The following is a 20,125-nucleotide window of genomic DNA, read 5'->3' on the forward strand; positions in this document are numbered from 1 at the left end:
ATGACTTCCAAGGACTAATTTTTTAATTGACCAAAACGGTTCTGAGAAGGAAAGGGCTCGTCTTTAGCGACTTTCTTGAGATAGTTGACCGCGCCGGGGCTTCATTGTATCGTGATCTGTGACTGTGAGGGAGGAGGGAAAAAAAAACTAAAAGGCTGCATCGCCCACTCCAGGCCACAACACTACGGATGTATAATGGCATTTAATCAAAAGAATATCAAACACAAAATCTTAGATATGTAGTTTACTATAGAACTATGGAAGCCTTTGCCATAATCGGCCATGGAGCAGGAGTATCAAAATGATGCCACAAAGTTGGCTACCAAGCTTTGGATACTTCTTTTCCAGGATTTTTTTCTCCCAAAGAATGATACGAGTACAACAGGCTAGAGAGTAGGCGGCCCCTGAACAGAGAATAGAACAATCAATTATACAAGTTTCTGAATAAAATATGTGGAGCACAAATAATACATAAATAACCAGCAATGATCTGAAGCCCGCCACCGCATTTCTTCATGTGACCAAGCAAAAAAATTCTTCTTATTTGGTTCCAAAATCTTCCTTGTGGGACTGATTGAAAGAGCTCATCTAGTGCGCAGCAGCGATTCAACTTACGCCAGGCATGGCAAGACATCCCATCTCAAGCAATCTGGGCAGTATCTGAAAGGCCACAAGGAACACAAGCAATTACAGATGCGTACGTACCCATATGGAAGTTGATTCCAGATTACAACTACAAAGTTCTTACCTCCCCACATCTGGCATTGATCTTTAAGGACACAAAATCATCAGCCCTTGTCTCACCTATGTTGATAATTGCAATAGGAGCACCCGCTTCTTTCGCAGCTCTGCAGTTAAAAAATTGTTGAGCATGATTATAGGTCACTGGACTAAAAGAAAACACGGTGCAAAAGAATTACATAGCTGAAGATGCATTTACAGAATAATCAATCCTTCAAGTTTCCAAGTAGCACACAATTAAGAATCAACAATAAGAAGACATGAGTAGGTAGCACATAAACCAGAGTCCTGATCCTCCACGGTGCATGCTTTGCACCACACAGGGGTATACAACCCTCAATAATCGCTACATCATCCATCTTGGAGACGAATTCACTCATCTTGAGAATAGAAAGGGTCACGTTCGGTGCCAAACACAGTACATCGCAAGGATGAGCAACAGCCATCCATATCCAAGATGGGACGACATGATGGTTATTTAAGGCTGTACAGCCCTCTGCAGTGCAAGACGTGCACCACAGAGGATCCCAGCTTGACAAACCAAAGTTTGACACTGCTTTTTGAGCTAGAATGGTGGGGTCTAGGATGAACTCAAAGGTCAACAATCAATCTCTGACAGTGGCAGGTGCATATTCTGGGGCGCATTCATAGTGCACTCTTGCAGCTGACTCTACACTGCTGAGTTGTATGTCAAAAGTAGCGAAAAGTGCTCACTTCATCCTGAGCTGCTTTTAGTACATAGCAATCGAAACAAACATGCTTATAATGCTTATCCAGACATTAACCTATTGCAGGTTAATTTCCATAACAAGCAAACAAGAATATACATAAATGACAACATGATAATTGTACCTGGCAAGTCTGAACGCAGACATGGTCATCAACGATGAACCCAGAACAAGGAAAGCATCACATCCTTTTGCAGCTTCCATTGCTTTATCTGCTCTTTCTTTAGGAACATTATCACCAAAAAATACCACCTTCAGAGATTAAGAAGAGACTATAAGACCCAGATATTTTGGTATCTATTGCATTTACAAGAAGTGTAGGTAAGGGATGATGCAATTGATATGAAAAAACTGTTGTACTGAATAGGTATAGAATATCAACAACTGATGTCAAATCATTCTAACTTCATTCTTGGAGTTTCTTTTTCCTTTGATACAATCAGACATGTTCTCATTCTCATTTTTGGGACATTGATCATAGCGAACCTATGCTCCATATGCATTGTGATAATGGTTTTTGATAGGAAAATGGTATCGGTTGAAAATGATCCTTTTTGATTCCACATTGATTTTAAAGTCACTTCATATCACAATTAAAAATGGTACAAAAGGTAGGAAAAAAGGGGACACGTATTTTCAATAATTACTACTACACAAAAGAGCTAGGTGACCTGACATTTATGCCCACGAAAATAAAAACAGCAATTGATGATTCTAGAATGAATGCATCACCTTTGTGCGTGAGATTTTCTCTTTACCCTCCCCTAGGTATAATAACCTTTGTGCCCAAAAAAAAGTTTAATAACTCTTAAACTTCAAATATTTCTGGCGCCTGGTTTCATTGCTTACCCTTCTATTATTCCAAAGTTATAAGCAAACTTCATAAAAAATGAAAAAAATTGTATACAGTGGAGAAGTATTAACAGACATTCATGCTCTAATTAAAGGAACAATCTACCAGTTATACTTCATCATGACTCTAAGCATTCTTAGTATTCAGTCAGATTTCAAGGACAGGAACTGCATTAATCTCCATGCCGGTAAAACAGAATAAGATCATAGATCAAACTGCATAGAAGTAAAATAAAAGCTATATTGGTACAAAAACATTGATGGACCAGCACATGAAATGCATTTTACTCGTTGTGCTGACATATATTAAGAACTCCAAGTAATTGTCATTATATCACTAATTATCAGATGCTTACATCAGGTTTTAGCATTCCGCCACACTGCAGGCAATCGGGAATATTAAAATCCTGTTCCCAAAACTTCTCATCTATCTCAATGTCACCATCAGGCCGTTGCTGCATGCCAAAGCTCTTGTCTGAGCCTGGATTGCTACATTCCAAGCTTTCAATTGCTGAAGCCCACTGCAGCAGATCATGATCATCTTTATCAAGTCATACATGACACCAGATATCCACGAGAAAAAAGTGAAGAAGATTATAGTACAACATAACAATGGATGTGAAACGATCAGGAATCTCTCTCAAGATAGTCTCCCAAGTTCTCTGCATAGACAAACTAGCATACTGGACACACAATTTCATGAGAAGTTTATATATTTAACCTTCTATTAATTTGTTGAAGAGAAAGCAATAAGCGGTCATACTTTAATATGTGGAACCAACAAACATAAAAAGGTAAAATCCATAACTTGCAACACAAAGTAAGTACATTAAGGAATTAGCTTCAATTTCTATATATATGGAAACAATAAAATGCAGCTAAATTATATTTCAAGTCAAGGTGGTATTAATCATCCGACCAAAGTTTCTGCAAGGAGTCAGAAGTTGCTGAAAACTTTCAGTTTTAGCGTGGTTTAAATACTGGAAGCACAACTTTTCCAAAATCAACCAGATTTGGCATCTTTTTTTTTTAGTTCTTTTTTTTCCCCTTCTGGCAGTGGTTCTCAGTAAGTTCAAGCCTCACAACAGTTTAATTAAGCTTCAATAACTTCAAAACAAATTCAGATTTAACACATAATAGCACAATCTGCCAAGACATGACTAGCTGAATTTGATAACTAAGTCCAGAAATTCTTAGCATATGTTTGGTTGGTGGTTATCTGCTAGTTAAGGGCAGGTTATCAGTTTAACCAACCAACACATGCCAAAAAGCATGGGTTAAGTTTATTCAGTTAACAACCCAAAAGCAACTTGACTTGGCCAACTTTATTTCATGTGAGAGAATGAAACAAACCACCATAGCTCTTTCTTTTCTCTGTTTTATTTTGGTGGGAAAGAGGCACACCTCATCATATTATTTAGTTAGTAGTATGGTATAGAAAATGTAGATGCAAAGGCCATGCACTCAGAATGAAATGGGTTGAAGCACCCTTTATGCAGCAAAAACAAAGTGAACACAAATGCCAGGTAGATGGAGCAATATCCTAACCTTCTAACATGAACACAAAACCAGAAACCTAATAAAAGCATTGCATGCAAGGTTTTAGCATGCAGGCTGGAGAGTGGGGTGAATGGGGGCAGTTGAGACCAAAGATGGTTAAAAAGAGGGCCGACAGGGCTGAGTGCAACCCAGGACAGCAATGCCTCCAAGCAAGCATGCTGAATCCATGATTCCCTAAAAAGATGGCATTGAAACATCCGACCAGAGGGGCACATCTGCTAAGATAGAGAGAAGCTCCACATACAACTTCATGGCACTGCCATACACCCGAGCAGATGCCAACTGGAGGAGACCAGCCCAGACACAGTCAAACACCGCACAAAGAGCGGTCTTAGCATCCAACACCAAGTCACCCATTGAGGAGTCCGACGTTCACCCTCCTTGGCCCTAGTGGACATGCCCATCCTTGCTATTATGGCCATGGTTGTCTATCACTGGTAGGAGGTCCGAAGACCATCGTGCAGCATTAGCCTCCACCAACAAGGAAGAAACAGCACGGGCATCAACATCCTAGATGCCAGATCCGAAGCGAAAGATGCAACCCTCCACACATATCATCTCTTCCCTCTCTTTACTTCTTGCATTTTTCACAACTCATCCCACTAACCTCAAGAATGTCAACCAAACAGCGGATAACTTTAACCAATGGTTAGCTGACATAGGGTTGGTAACCAATAGTTAAATCCAAGGTTTTAAATCCCATGAGACAAGAATGTCCCAATTTCTCCATGGAATGGGATGCACCATTGTCCCATTCCTTCCCGGCAGTGATCTAGATCATGTATCTCGGTAAGATTTCCTCCATCTCTCTCCCCTTTTTCTTTTTTTCTTTCTTTTTATTTCTTTTCTCTTTCCTTTCTTCTTTTTCTTTTCTTCTACCTTCCTTCTTCTTTCTTTTTGTTCTTCTTGTTTTATTTCTTTTTTACTTTTTCTTCTTCTTTCTCTTGCCTTTCTTCCTTCTTTTCTTCCTTTCTTTCTTCTCCCTTCATTTCTTTCTTTTCTTCTTCTTCTTTTCTTTCACTTTTTCTTTTTCTTCATCTTTCATTCATTTCTTTCTTCCCTTCTTCTTCTTCTCTCCCAGCATGGATGGGCTTTAAGTTCTGTCGCCCACCCCCCCTCCCCGGAGGGCATGGCAGTTTTAGTTATTGGCATCCAAACACAACCAAAATGAATTAGATTGGAATCAGTCCAATTTTTTATCTCATAAAACAAAGGATCAGCAGAGAATAAAATTCCTGTAATATTCAAATGGAAGCATTAGGACCCAGCATTTCCAAGTATATTTTGCTATTGGTGCACATCATTTTAAATGTCCTTCTAAATATTGGGCTGAAGCTTTCCAAGTTCTGGTTGGAAATGAACTAACAAACCATTAATGCTTTAGAGAATCAAGATCCAGAACTTAGTTGGACCAAAATAATGTGCCTAGCGTGCAACCTTACTGAGACCATGCAAAGAGTCCCAATGAAATAAGAATTTAAAATCCAAGTTCCCAAAGAGAGTCTTCCGTAATTAATATTAGTTCTATAAATGGAATAAGGATTCAATGTCAACACCTCTAACATAATAATGAAGACATGAAGGGAAGATGGACCTTAAAATTGGTAGTGATGATCGAGTTCCACTATTACTAAAAGAAAAATCTAAATAATCTGAGGCCATTCTTAGCCCTTAGGGACTATGGGGCAAAGAGATGAATTCATGAGCATAAGATGGGAGAGTATAGATCCTTATGCCATCAACATTGGCTATGTTCACTTACTGCTAATTGACTTCTAAAGCCACAGTAATTCCAAACTACTTTGTCTCAAAGTTTTGCATGAGACATAAACACCTTTGTTGCCGTTATGACATCTATCAATGGCTCATCCCATTCGCACTGTCTGTGATGAATTTCCAGCATTGGATGCCTGCAGTGCTTTTATTATTGCTTCATACATATGCCATTCATGGCTTAGTTTATAGATGAACCTATTTTTCAAAAAGCAACCTAGTCAACCAATTTATATCACCATCAACATATATTATGAGCTCAATTTAGTCTGAAAGTACTATATTGTCAACGGCTTAAGATCAGCAGGTTACACATCCTACATCAGACGTTGGACCGCAGAGATAATGCCAACCACTTTTTTTTCAGTGTTGCTTTTGGATTAGTCATCATGCTCTGCTTAACCGCCTTGTACCATATAGCTTGCAACCGTATCACCAGCGGCACACATGTGCAACTTCTGTGTCTTAATCACTTTTGTACCTCCAATGGTCATAACCACAAATTAGTGGTTGAACTTTTCTAACATTCTCTGCGCAATTTTTTGGACCAGGCACCTTGGCTTCCGTTTTCCAGATGTTCTCTTACCTTTATTTGGTATTACCTATATTTTGACTTCATGTCTTATCAGCAGATCTACTGTATCTGGCTTGTTTTTCATTGCAAACTCTTAATGCATGGTCCCCAATGAGTTTGGAGGAAAGAGGGTGTTAGAGAACACATACCAACTTATCATATGGCATATATATGACTATTAACATCTACATGTTCAGTTTGCTGTGCACTTATTAATATTTTATTTTTTTTGATGTCTATAAATGGATTGGTATTGTAGACCAAGATATACATTTGAAAGACATTTGGGAATGCTATAAAGTTACTCCATAACTTCCAAGAGAATGATGTAAAGCAAAATACTGCACCTTTGGATTGAGGATCTTCACTTGGTCTTGAAATAAATCTCGGTTAATGGAATAGCCACATTGCAAACATACTACAGTATACACAGTTCCATGCAACTCAAGTGGGTTGTTTCCAGCACGATGATGCAACCTAAAATATGACTGCATGTGCATAAGTACTAAGATACCCAAGATATCATGACATACATGTAAAGAGAGGGAAGGAACCTCTTGCCTGTCAACATTTTGTGTAACCATATAATTGATTCTACCAACTTTTTCCAAAGATGCTAGAGCACGATGGGCTGCACTTGGCTGTGCTGCAGTAAATCTTCTCCATCCAGCATAGCTCCTAGCCCAGTATCGCCTGCGGGCACGGCTTGAGCGGACAAACTCCTGTTTTCCATAGGTTTTGTTACAACAAGAGTACAAAAATAGAAACTACACAACAAATGATTAGACAGAACAGAAAAGTACCGGGCATAAATTCATGAAAATCCGTTCAAAGTGTGCCCAATGGAAGATATTGATCAGTTAAACAAAATTAAAATGCACATTATTTCAGCTTGGCTTATCAAACACAAGAATCACAAAGCCTTATGCTGGTTGGTTTGCTCATTCCAATCATAGATAAAGGTAATTTTAAGATTCACAGAACTCCTAAAGCTAGCATGCATAATTTCATTACTTCTCAGTTCATCTCCACTAACTATGAAATTCTAATGATGAACTATATTCATAACCTCATCAAGACAGTTCCAAATAGGTGATGGGTATTAATATCTGCCTCCAGGCATTCAACCCTTAATCGTGGATCCACAAGGGTGGTTTGCCAAGTTTGTGCAGTCACATTGTGTTATTATCAGCTTAAGTAATTTCACTTTTGTCTTTGTTTAAGTAACACTAAAATAATTATCCAGGCATGTGATATACATGTTTTTAGAAAAAAAAAATATCAGAACAACTTCTAATATCTACCTTTTCATTGACAAGTACTGTGAAGAAATATGAAGAACTTGCACATCTTCTATATGAAACATGAAAAGCTTCCTAAGATGATGTTTGCTGTCTAAATTATGGACAAACATTAGTATACACCAAATTTTCATGAAAAAGGAGATCATGGAAATGTATACTATAGAGCCGTGCTTAAAAAGAAATTTGTTAACCAATATAGATCAGTGGTTGACTGATTGTAATCTAAACAACATCAAACAGGATCTCAACATTTGTCACTAACCTGATGTGTAATAGGTTTGAAGCCAGAACTGTAAGCTCCATTGGGACTGCCATGAGACAAAGTTATAGTTAGTGTACTACAAAGAAATAAGAGGCCAAGTGAGCATTGAGAAAGCTAGGCAGTTACACGTAAAGAGGATTTCATACCTTCTATAATCAGGAATCCCAGACTCTGTGCTCATTCCTGCTCCAGTCAACACCATAAGCTTGCGCCTGAGGCAATTCATTGATAATAAGAGATAAATTGCTTAGCAAGTTAGCATGCTACCAAAGAATCATTGAAGATGCAATCTATTTCTGAATGTTTTCATCTGCTTCCTCATCATTCCAGATATAGTTACAGAAGGTTCACAAATTGAAAACCTACCTCTGATCAAAAAATTGATACAGAAGGTTCACATCTTTAGTGCTTGGAGGATCTGACTCAGGAACTATCTTCTTTTCCCTTAAAAATTGAAGATAAGATTTATTCTGATCTTTTGCTGTGGTTTGAGAAGTAGAGTGACTGCATTTTGCAAGTAACTGCCTTATGGAGAACTGAAAAGGAAGGCCCTTCCTTGTTCTGCTGCAAACCAGATCATACTTCAAACTAGATTGCATGGTAGCCATGTGAAGGTGACACCCTGACAATTGATAAACCAGTGAGTTTTGCTTGAAATTCTTATGCAGAATAATCATGTTTGAAAAGTAGTCATCATTTTGAAAGTTTAACACATTAAAGCTAATCAGCAAAATTACATATAGAAACTTGCCTCTGGATACCGTTCCAAGAGCTTCTGTAACACTTACAATGATCTGCATTTCAAAAGGGACTAAATGAATCAGTTAGATAAGGCTAAATACAACAGAAACATATTCTTATGATGCTCAGATGTACCATACAACAGCATCAATAAAAATGTGAAGATATGTATGCTAGGTGTTTATTAGTTTGTAAAAAGTCAGCCCTATAAACAACATGAACATGACATGAAAGAGATGCACAAAGCATAGGTTGATTCAGTTTCATGGCTGCAGAAGCAGCAAGTTGAGTTTATTCTGATACAAACAATATTCAAATTCCAGCATGAATTATTTATTTCTCCCATACTCATGTCATGGCTTTCAATTGTGCTATGCTTATATGAATCTAAACCCACCAAATTGTCTTTAATCACCATATCAAAAGGTCAGAAGAAAAGAGAAAATGTTGTGTTGGGTGATACCAAAATCACCACTTAGCCCATTTTCTTGGCCCACATTGCTTGGGATGGTTTGGGCTTAAGTGGGGTATATTGAAAATCCTTTACAAGGACAAAACTTCACAAGAGAGGTCTGATAAAATATCTCTAATTCAATCCAAGGTTCCAAGCAAGAACAAAGGGCTCTTTCTTGGCAAGAAGAAAAAAGGTTTTGGGAGGTACTCTCTTGTTCTCTCTGGTTCAAGTTCTCATTATCCAAGGCTATTGGAGGTGTACTCAAGGTGTTTCATGGTGGATTCTCATCATTGGAGGTGTTATCCTAGAAGGATGGAGCTTGTAGAGAGGTGTCCATTGTGGTGGTGTTGTACACTTGTACCAAAGCTTGTATGGGAAGTAATCTCTCCAATCCATTGTACTCCTTCACATTGTTAGTAGATTTTGGTCTCCTCCATGCCCCTGGATGTAGCCTCGAAGTGGGTGAACCACTTAATTTGTTGGTGTCTTCTTCTTGTCTTGTGTGTTCTCTTTTCCTACACTTTCTACCACATATTTGTGCACATTTTGTTTGTTCGGCACGGTTGCATCTAGGATAGTGTCGTCTTGTGCCTCCAGTGAGCTGGTTCATAACAATGTCATGGTATCTTTTCCACAACAATGTTGAACCACTATGAACTAGATCACTGAACGAACAAGATGACCCGATCTTAGCTACAGAAAATACAAGCAAATAATGGTATGCTATATACATACATACATACATACATACATATATGTATATACATATGTACATATGTGTGTGTATATATATATATATATATATATATACACACACACAATACAATACACATATGTATTGTATTGTATATATACAATACAATACAATACATATGGTTCATAATCAATAGAACAGCATACAATACACAGACTCATCAACAACAGTGACTATGGCAAGATCAAATGTATCAAATTCATCAGCCTCACCACAGTACTATATCTTTTAACTCGTTCTTTTTCTCCTTTCCTATTTATCTGCACTTTACATAGAAATAAATCCAGAGTTTCTCCAAACTGCAGGACATAAGGGTAAAAAACATGTCTAAGGGAGTTCAGAAATCTAACTCAACCTAAATTCAAGGGTATGCAGTCCAGAAAAGAAGCCATGCCAGGCTTCATCTTTTCAGGGCCAATTTTTCTCTTATATTCCACCACGCTGATTAGATAGAGAATTTAAAAAAAAAAAAATCAAAGCATTGGAGCGAGCCTGAAACGAACGTTTAATGGCACAAATCTTGGCAAGACCATAGGTCATCTACAGAGTTCCATTCACAGCCAACACCAGGTGAGAAGTGATGCTTCGATTTGCTAAAGAGACTTGCTGGAAACCAAAAAATAAAAAATCTGACTTCCCACACCAAAAGAGAAGGAAATGTTTGGTTTGAAATGGGTTTTATGACCCAAGCATTGGCTGATAAACAAATAAGTCACTGAACTTCCTGAGAACGTTTGGACGATCATCCATGGCTCGCTGAGAAGAGAAGCTACAGGAACCCAAACAGTCCATCAAGAAAATGAGCTCATCAAATCCTAATTTATGAGCAGGCTAACTCGGAACATGGAAAAAGGACTAGCGCACACAAATTCATCGCAAGAAACGATCATCAAATACTTTGATTTTCGCCTGGGTTTACATTTATAACTTACCCTTTCTTCCAGGACTGCCTTATAACACATCTCATAACAATTCGGAATCAAAACTTGTGCTGAAACCTCGAAGGATCGAGTTGATACTCGAAGAGAATCACAACAACCAAAACAATCCAAAAAACTCCGTAAAGATTAAGCTCTATCAAGCCCTAAGATTCAGAGCCCTAACAATATAAGGAATAATGATCGAAGAGAAAGAGCAGCTTACGATCGGGAAAGGGCGGGGCGCGGTCATCACCATGGCCAAGGGGGAGGGGGACGTGGGAGATCGCAGGGGTGGGCGGAAGGCGAAGGCGGTGGAATTAATGTCGAGACGCTAGTGGTCTCAGGGAAAACAAAACTCGCATTCCTCGTGGCCGTCGTTGCTACCATTTGCTGATCACGAGCCGGTTGGTGGTGGGAGCTCTCTGTCGTATCGCTCCAGCAGCTACAACTTTACGGGCGACCGAAATTCCAAGAAAAAAAATAGGAGTGCCTAAAAAGCCGCAAATCTGTCAGTTAACCCGCGACCCGATCCTCCCTCGGAGAGGCATGGGCCGGCTGCAAATATCGGACCCGTTCCACATTTTCGGTTCGGATGGGTCCATTTTGGAACTACCTGTTAGTTATTCGATCTGGTCTCATTTGAAATAGGAAAAAAATGTTCTGAGCAATTTCTTCATTTTTCTTTCATTAAGAAAAAATTTTTCGAATTAGTCTCATCATTTTAAGAGATGATAACCTTTGAGATTATTAGCCTCTCGAAGGGGATGGAGGTTTTGCATAAACATTAATTTAAGAAGTTTTGGTCATATTAGTAAATAATTTTATGGTAATCAAAATCTAATTTTATTTAGAAATTAGAATAAGTTTTTTCATGAACTTTATTGGTAATAAAGATGAATCAAGATTCGAATCAATCAAGATCTAAATATTTTGAGTTGAGTCCTAATCATATATGACTAGATCTACTAGGTCTAAAATATTTTTTATAGATTGGAGATAATCTTTTTCAATAATTGAATAAATTATGTGTGATCCAATATCAAGGCTCATTCATGAAACTGAATCATGTTGGGATTATGTGATCAGACCTATTTATAGCCCTATGAGAGTGCCCAAAGCATCACCATTCAAAAATAATATTTTATTATCTTAAATAATATGTTTTCATGCCCCAGATAAGCTATTATTGATAGGCTATTATTTACCTCAAAATAAGTTTTCAAAAAATTAATATTAAAATAGTAATTAAAATAATGGTTCTTATATTGCTGTTTCAACGAGAAATAATAGGTAATGCTAAAAATAATTATGGCTATTATAATGGCATTATAACAAAAAATAATGGATACTAATGATTAAATAATGATATTTTTTTATTTTTGTTAGACAAGATAATATATTTTTTAGACCATGCAAGCATTTTTTTTTTATAAAGAATTTTGAGAAAAATATTTTAAAATTTAAAATAAATATTATTTTGTTCAAAAGAAAGTCCAAGTGAAAATAATAATCATTATTTGCACTGCAATAATTTATTACAATGGACAAGTCTAAGAAGATATAGCAGCTACTATGTTTGTTGTATTATTTATCTCAATATTGTAAAAAAAAGAATGGCTAGAACTATGTTATGATATTATTTAAAATATAATTTACTCACAACCTTATGGTATTAAATATTTCTATTCAGAAAGAGCAAAGAAAGAGAGATAGAGCCCGTTACTCAAAGCAAGATTATATATGCAGTTGTCTCTATATTCTATAATATCTATGCTATATTATTAAATAAGAAAGATAAATATTATTTTAGATCGATAAGAATATCCTTACATGTATTAATGAATATTTACACAAAAAATATTATTAAATTAAAAACATAATCCACGTTTGTCTCTCTCATCTATATGGATTTTAGACTTAAAAAAAAAAAATCTATTCCCATGTCTTATTCAAATCCCTAACTCATCGACCTTATAAAAAATTAAAAAATAAATAAAAGAATCCATATTTTTTAATCGACATATTTTGTCTCCCTTATGTCCCAATGCCTTTATTCTTTTTATTAATTTAAACATAATGGGCATCATTTTTTTCTCTTTAAAAAAATGGAGCGAGACCCATCCTCAAACTTCATATCAAAAAGGAGAGTTGTAATTATCACGACAAATTCTACTTAGTATATGATTATCTCAAATTGAATAAAAAAATATCAAATATTTTTTTTCATATATAAGCAAACTTTTGCAAGCTCTCCAATTAATTATATTTGAAACAAATTGAAAGTCTGTATTCAATTATTTTAATTCTTATATCTTTTGAATAGATGATTAATCTTTTTTTTTAAATAACTAATTTTTTTAAATTGATTAATCGTATATAAATCTAAAATATGCCGATCATGATAGATCTTGTCGGACAACAATACTCCAGCTATCTATTAATTTATTCTGTAATCTATTATGATAAAATACTAAACTTAAGAACTAATCTAAAATCAAAAATCCTGAGACTATACACAATCAAATGATATATACAATCATAGATGAAGCAATGACCCAATAAATCTAGTTCTTACCTTTTAAAGAAAATAAGATGTTGATTTCTTTTTAAGAGAAAGGTGGGTTTCAATGATTTATAGTAAAGAGATAATTGCAACTAAGAGAAACAAAGAATGAGAAAAAAAAAAAAAAAAAGACCAATAGGAGCCCAATTCTTTTAAGATCTTAAAATTCAAAGAGAAGAATTCAAAAACCACAATCCACCTATTAAAAAAATGATGGAGAATATTTGTGCACAAAAGATAGAACGAAAGCTACAAAATAGAGCTAATTCATATTAATTTGGGTAAATTTCAGATCCAGCCATTTTTACCAACTGTACCTGCCTAATGGGTTGCATTCCCATTATTATTTTCCAAGAAGCAGGACAATATTTTACTTTCATTATGTGTTAATATTTTTTTTCGCAAATTTCAGTGGACAAAGAGGTAGCTGCTGCTCTTATTTTTTTTATTTTATTTTCCCCCCGGAACGTTTAGCTTCGGCTCATCCAACTACCAATGATACCCCTGCCGGAAACAACACTTCTCTGGTACTCGTATCCCAAAAAAGTCGGCATATTTACCCATAAAAAAAAAAAAAAAAATCGGCATCAGAAAAACCGACGCAGTAAACAGCAAGTCAGCAACCCGGGAGCGGGTGGGTGTGGGCCACCCGCTATGCCGTCACCCACCCCACCCCACCCCTGCCCGCTAGTGTACTCGCGCCAATCCTTTCAACATCTAAATCCAATCCCTCTTTTTTCTCTCTTTTTCTGATCCCCCAGCTATCGACCTCCAAACTCTATTCTGGATCCCATCTGTTGTCTTGTTTGGAGCTCAAAACCGTAATCACTCGGTTATCAGAAACCCTAGTGCCGAGGGTTTTATTGTGCCTATAATTATCTTGAGCTTGTTAGATTTCTAGGGTTTCATCCCCGTTCTCTCGTAGTTCTCCTTCTTTGTTTGGTACCGGACGCCGCCGGCGGATATCCTGCGGCAAGCGGCATCGTCGCGTGAGGTCGAGGTCAGTGAGTCATTTTTCCCTGCTAGTTTTGTTTAATGCGAGTAGTAAGTTAGATTGATCATTGTTCGTGTAGCCATTGATGAATTGGGTGATCAAGCTTGCAAAGAATCGAAGAAAGCTACTACTGATCGATCCCATTCGAGAAAATGATTTATAGAATTAAAAAGTAGTGGAACCCGAGGGATTAACCTTGAAGCCACAAGAGAGGTTGTAGCCCTAATGGAGCTCAGCGTTGGGAATGGGAAGCTAATGACTTTGTTAATGTTTTGAGAATAGATTTGGGTGTATAAGGGTTGAATCGAATGGATTTGGGCAGATGAGGAACCAGATATGGACCTAATTACCTCCAAAGGGAAAAAAGACAAAAAAGTAAACAATGATTTCGAAAGATGATGTAACTCAAAAAGAGGTCTCTTTTTTGTTGTTATAGTAGATCAAGATAAAAATGTGGTGTGTCAGAAGATTAAACTGCATCAGAAATTGAATTGCTCTAACGGAAAGTTACTGGAGATGAGAAGAGACGTTAAATTGAAACAAAAGAGTCACACCTCAAATACTATTGTTTTCTGGTGATGAGCAAGCCGCTTTCTGGATATCTTATCTGTTCTTGTAAAGTTTGCTGTCAGAAGGCTGTTCTGCTGATTGAGTTCATGGGATAGCACTAAGATGCCAAATCAAGCCCCCATTCGCAGGTCCACATTTACTAAGAATTTTTTCTTAGCACTAGAAGTTCGGTGCATGGCTTGGAATTTGTGGCAGGCCTTAAAAGAAATTCTGAAATACGAAACCATGGTTGAATCAATAAGAGGAAATGTAGGAGAAAAGTGTGTGGGATCCACCACAAAAGGGAAAAGAGAGGCTAATCAATTATTGAAATTTTACTACCGATTCGGATCTCCATTCAGTCTTGTACCTAGATAACTCTCACAAATGTTATGATATGGACTCTCTCATATATGATATAATATAGGTATCATGTTTGGATCATTGTTGTGGCTAATTATTTCTATAAAAGAACCTTATTAAAAACCATGGCCCTATAATCATCTTCTTATGACTCAATATGCTTTGGGAACTTACATTAGGAATCAATTTACCCATGTAAGGCATATCATCACATTGCCTAACCTATATAAAAATGATGGTGGATAGACTGATAGCAAAGTGACAGTGAATTTTTCATCTTGAAGTTTGTTCAAGGATCTAAGAGGAGGAGGACTGCTAGTTAATTGAAAAAAAAGTGTGTGTGTGTGTGTGTGAGAGAGAGAGAGAGAGAGAGAGATGAAATTACCTCCAAATCAAGAAGAAAAAATTGTAAACTTCTTTTGATTAAAAGCAAAGATCTCAATCACATTCTACATGCTAAGATAATTGTATCACTTTATGCCACAATCCAATGGCTGCCGGGACCCTCAACCTCAAAAAGCAGTCTCTACCTGAAAAATTAAAATTTAATTTGTTTGGAAGTTCCGTACCAACTATTTCTAATAACCTACATAATTTCTTCCTTATACAGAAAAAAATATTGATGTCAAAATTAATCTGGTCAAAGTTGTAACCAAATCTCTAAGTTGATAGACAGCAACCATACTCACATAAAGTGTCATGAATGGCCTATAAACTTTGTTGTCAGCTTAGAATACCTTGCCTCCTAACTTTTGTTTGCTCTCATAATTTTCAACGGTCAGATAGTTATGGTGTCGACATCAAGTGGATATTGGATGAACATATTTTCTTTGGGCTCTTCCATCTTCTGTTCATTAGTGTGGTTTGCATTCTAATTAATATATCTGCATTTTTGAGAGCATATTGGTTATGATTGTGCTATGCATGTTATTGAGTTTGTTGAGGGAGAACTTAATATTAATAATATGCTTAGTAGTATAATTAAAGAACTTAATGTTAATTATATGCATGCAAAAACTGTCTTTATGATAAAAATGACAAAACTGAAGGATATAATGCAGCCCATGCTGTTGGACAAAAATTTATTCTCCAATCCAATATTAGTTAATGTTAAGCTCATCATTACATTTGTCTAGCAATTTCCTTACATTTATGTTGAATCCTAAAACATGCCTGGACTTATTCAATAGTTATATGATTGTGATGATACACATATCACTGTCTTAATAACCTTCTATTTTATTCAGTAGTTTGGGTTTTGAGTGATCACGCATTTATTTAAAAATCTCCAATCTCCATCTGAAACGTTATTTACACATATTGCATGTACTTCTTTTCCTTTAGAATGTTGACATTCTGATTAGAGCAAAATCACATGGAAGTTGTAATTTCAGGCTATTTCTCTGACTTTGAGACTAATTGATGAAGGATGTGGCAATTTATTTAGCAGCTTGAGGTCACTTTGTGACTTTTTTTACTAATATTGCATGAATTATCTACAGGTATATCCTTATGGTTCTGGTTTCAGATTCTCCATTTTTATTGGGAGAAAATAAATTTGTATGATCAAATATTTTCATTCTAGGGATTGAGAAAATGGTTTAGGGTATTTGTGTAAAAGAGAAAAAACGAAATATTGGGAAGGATGGCATGAAGGGGCAGTTGCTCAGAATTTTTCAGATACCAAACTGTGCAATATGATGAGTATGAGATTTCCAAAGCGGTATATCATTGTTCTACTAACCTTCATCAGCACAAATGTATGCTACATCGAGCGTATTGGTTTCTCAATTGCTTACACTTTCGCTGCGGATGCCATTGGTGTTGATCAATCAAGCAAGGGCCTAATACTTTCAGCATTCTACTATGGGTATGTTGTCTCACAAGTGCCTGGTGGATGGACAGCACAAAGAGTAGGAGGGAGACGTGTTCTGCTTATGTCATTTTTAGTTTGGTCTTCAACATGTGCTTTAGTTCCACTGGACCCTAGCAAGGTCCGTGTTTTAGTGCTTGCTCGCTTGCTTGTTGGGGTGGCACAGGGATTCATATTTCCCTCCATTCATACAGTGCTCGCACAATGGGTCCCACCACATGAGCGTTCCCGTTCTGTATCTCTTACAACCTCGGGGATGTATTTAGGTGCAGCTGGTGGCATGCTTCTACTGCCAAGCTTGGTGAAGTACAAGGGTCCTCAGTCAGTTTTCCTGGTCGAAGCAGCATTGGGTGCCATCTGGTCTATCCTTTGGTTTAAATATGCTAGTGATCCACCTCGTTCTGATCGTCCTATGGCAATGGCTGTTGGTTTTGGAGAGTCTTTGTTGCCTGTGACTCGGCTGAAAGATAAGATGAGAGTGCAAAATGGCGGGAATTCTCTTAATGCCTCTAAGATACCATGGAAAAGGATAATCTTCAGTTTGCCGGTTTGGGCAATTGTGGTGAACAACTTCACTTTCCATTATGCATTATATGTGCTTATGAATTGGCTGCCAACATATTTTGAGCTAGGCCTTCAGCTGAGTCTTCAGGAGATGGGATCTTCCAAGATGGTCCCTTACCTGAACATGTTTGTATTTTCTAATATTGGTGGAGTAGTTGCAGACCATTTGATTACCAGAAAGATCTTATCAGTGACAAAGACTCGTAAACTGTTGAATACTGTTGGGTTCATCATAGCTGCCTTTGCTTTGATGGCGCTCCCATTTTTCAGAACGTCAACGGGGACCGTGTTCTGCTCTTCAGTTACTCTTGGCTTTTTGGCACTAGGAAGAGCAGGATTTGCTGTAAATCATCTGGATGTGGCTCCAAGATATGCAGGTATTGTGATGGGGGTTTCCAATACAGCAGGGACATTGGCTGGCATTGTTGGTGTGGGGCTCACAGGAAGCATTCTGGAGGCTGCAAAGGCTTCCAGTATGGATCTTTCAAGCTCTGAGAGTTGGAAATCTGTATTCTTTGTTCCAGGATACCTCTGCATATTCAGTGCTGTTGTTTTTTTAATATTTGCAACAGGAGAAAGAATTTTCGAGTAACAAAACATTCCTATGGATATTTTTAATTCAAAAGTCCATTGCAAAGGTTTACCTGGAGATTTGATTTTAACTCATTTGGTACAATATTCAAACGTTTAATTTCTTTACACCTTTTTAGATTCATATGTGCCACTGTATTTTGAAACATTGTAATGAGCAAACAAAATTGAATGTCAAGATTGGAATAGTAAGCTTCTCAAGATCAAGTTTACATCTTATAATCTCATATTTATGTTTCACTTTATCACTTGCGCTCATTTGCTTGTAACTTGGGTGATGCCATTTCTTAATTAGGAAGAGTGGAGGCATTAAGTGCCCAAGGATCATATGTGTTGCTTTCTAGTGGAATGTGTGTTTTTTTTGCTAAACATCTGTATGTGAAATAAGTATGTTGGTAATTGAAGTATAGACCTATACACTGTTCAAGGTGCATGCTGGGCCACTAAGTTATTTCTGGAGTGACTCGGGTAGAATATAGTTTAATAATAGCAGCATGCATACGCAAATGCACATGGTGCTATGATTTGTGGGAACTATTTGATAGACTCCACTTGAAGCACCTACAAAGGAGGAGGAAGAGGAGTTCATTAGATAGATAAGAAAGAGTAGACACATATTTTACAGGGGTTTTCATTTAGGAGCAACAAAGGGAAGTGCATTTTATAACATAATGAGAATGCTTTTACTAATGCAGCAAATGAAATATTCAAGCGTTTTCACGCGTGACCAGGCAAAAATTGATGATGGCTTGAGCTTTGGCATTTTCTGTGCTAAAGATATTGTATGACAACTACTGAATGTTCCTTTATAAGTTGTTGGAAACATGATCATCATTCAACATGCTGACTTGTCCCTCAATTTATTGAAAATTACAGCAGGATTTGAGAAGAGTTGCGCGAGAAAAGTAGTTGACGAAAATTAAGATTCTCCCCCCTATACTCTAATACTGCAGTCTACTCTTATCGCTTCAAATTACATGTTTCTCAGTGTCCATAATTTGTTCTAAAGCCAGATCTTTGTGAGAAACCTGGTGGCCTTTTTAAGAAGGATTAGTGGCACAGTTCGTTTCTTCTTGCGTCCTCTCTTTTAAATAAAATAATTTTAGGGCCATAAGAGTGATTAGGCAGTCATGTATTAAGGTTGAGCCCCTAGGCTTTCTGATCTAAATGATTTTATCACAATATTCATCCTTCCTGTTGTTGTTTAAACATCAGAACTGACAAATCTACTGCATTCATACCATTAAGTCATCTAGTATTTGTGAGTATTGAAGAATATTTGTCTTTTGCTCCCCAGTCTTATACTTTGATAGCGTCTGAGAACAATTCTAATGTTGAAACTCTCCAATTACCCCTAAATGGATAGGTATGGCATCCTCTGACTTGATAGGATAGTAATTAATTATGATTATCAGGTGATCAACTTAGATGATGATGACTCAGGTTAGAGAATGGGAAGTATAAGTTCCACCACGGCATATGGTCCATAACAAGGTTTTAAATCCTTTGAGATGAAGATGTTTTGATTTTTTTATGGAATGGAACGCCTTACTGTCCTGTCCTATTCTATCCCAATGGCAGTCCTAATCATTCAACTCATTAGATATCCTTTGTTTTTTCTCTTTCTTATCCTTTTTCTTTTTTTCCTTTCTTTTTTTTTCTTCTTTCCTTTCCTTTTTCTTTTTTTTAATTATCCCTTCCTTTCTCTTTTCTTCTTCTCGATTTCTCTTCTTCTTTCTTTTTCTTCTCTTTTTTTTTGTTTTCTTTCATTTTTATTATTCTTCTTTCTTTTTATTTTTTCTTTTTCTTCATCTTTTTTTCTTTTCATTATGTTTTTTTCTTCTTTTTTCTCCATATGAATGGGTTGTGGAGTTCTGACCATATCCGGTCCTATTTTTTATAAAAATATGATGGAATAGTCAAGACATCCACCCATCCCATCGAGATACAAAATCTTGATCCATC

The 20,125-nt window shown here is 36.7% G+C and overlaps 2 protein-coding genes across 5 annotated transcripts; one reads left to right on the forward strand and one right to left on the reverse strand.

Moving 5' to 3' along the window:
- Positions 1–407: 407 nt before the first annotated feature.
- On the reverse strand, positions 408–11,064 carry LOC105051798 (NAD-dependent protein deacylase SRT2). Of its 4 annotated transcripts, none has more exons than XM_010932400.4 (11): positions 10,887–11,064; positions 8,546–8,588; positions 8,161–8,416; positions 7,941–8,006; positions 7,795–7,840; positions 6,790–6,950; positions 6,576–6,705; positions 2,678–2,842; positions 1,594–1,721; positions 749–848; positions 408–660 (listed from the first exon to the last, which is right to left on the reverse strand). In XM_010932400.4, the coding sequence occupies exons 1-11, from the start codon at positions 10,917–10,919 to the stop codon at positions 607–609; spliced, it is 1,182 nt and encodes a 393-aa protein (XP_010930702.1). In that variant the 5' UTR covers positions 10,920–11,064; the 3' UTR covers positions 408–606. The 4 variants fall into 4 exon arrangements, with proteins under 4 accessions (XP_010930702.1, XP_019708207.1, XP_029122480.1 ...); XM_019852648.3 differs by having other exon boundaries at positions 8,546–8,605; positions 10,887–11,017; XM_029266647.2 differs by having other exon boundaries at positions 8,536–8,588; positions 10,887–10,955.
- Positions 11,065–14,060: 2,996 nt separating this feature from the next.
- On the forward strand, positions 14,061–18,405 carry LOC105051797 (probable anion transporter 6). Its single transcript, XM_010932399.4, has 2 exons — positions 14,061–14,226; positions 16,635–18,405. Exon 2 carries the CDS (start codon positions 16,830–16,832, stop codon positions 18,159–18,161), a length of 1,332 nt encoding a protein of 443 aa, XP_010930701.1. The 5' UTR covers positions 14,061–14,226; positions 16,635–16,829; the 3' UTR covers positions 18,162–18,405.
- The last annotated feature ends 1,720 nt before the right edge of the window (positions 18,406–20,125 follow it).

Source organism: Elaeis guineensis, chromosome 9 (genome assembly GCF_000442705.2).
Source record: "Elaeis guineensis isolate ETL-2024a chromosome 9, EG11, whole genome shotgun sequence".
Classification (NCBI taxonomy): Eukaryota; Viridiplantae; Streptophyta; class Magnoliopsida; order Arecales; family Arecaceae; genus Elaeis; species Elaeis guineensis.

Bases quoted from the DNA above. Each gene is read 5' to 3' on its own strand.
- LOC105051798 (XM_010932400.4), bottom strand. From the start codon at position 10,919: ATGGTGATGACCGCGCCCCGCCCTTTCCCGATC. The intron at 8,417-8,545 runs GCAAGTTTCTAT...ATCAATTGTCAG, and splicing joins TCTTGGAACGGTATCCAGAG to GGTGTCACCTTCACATGGCT. The intron at 6,706-6,789 runs GCAAGAGGTTCC...GTCATATTTTAG, and splicing joins GTTACACAAAATGTTGACAG to GTTGCATCATCGTGCTGGAA.
- LOC105051797 (XM_010932399.4), top strand. From the start codon at position 16,830: ATGATGAGTATGAGATTTCCAAAGCGGTATATCATTGTTCTACTAACC.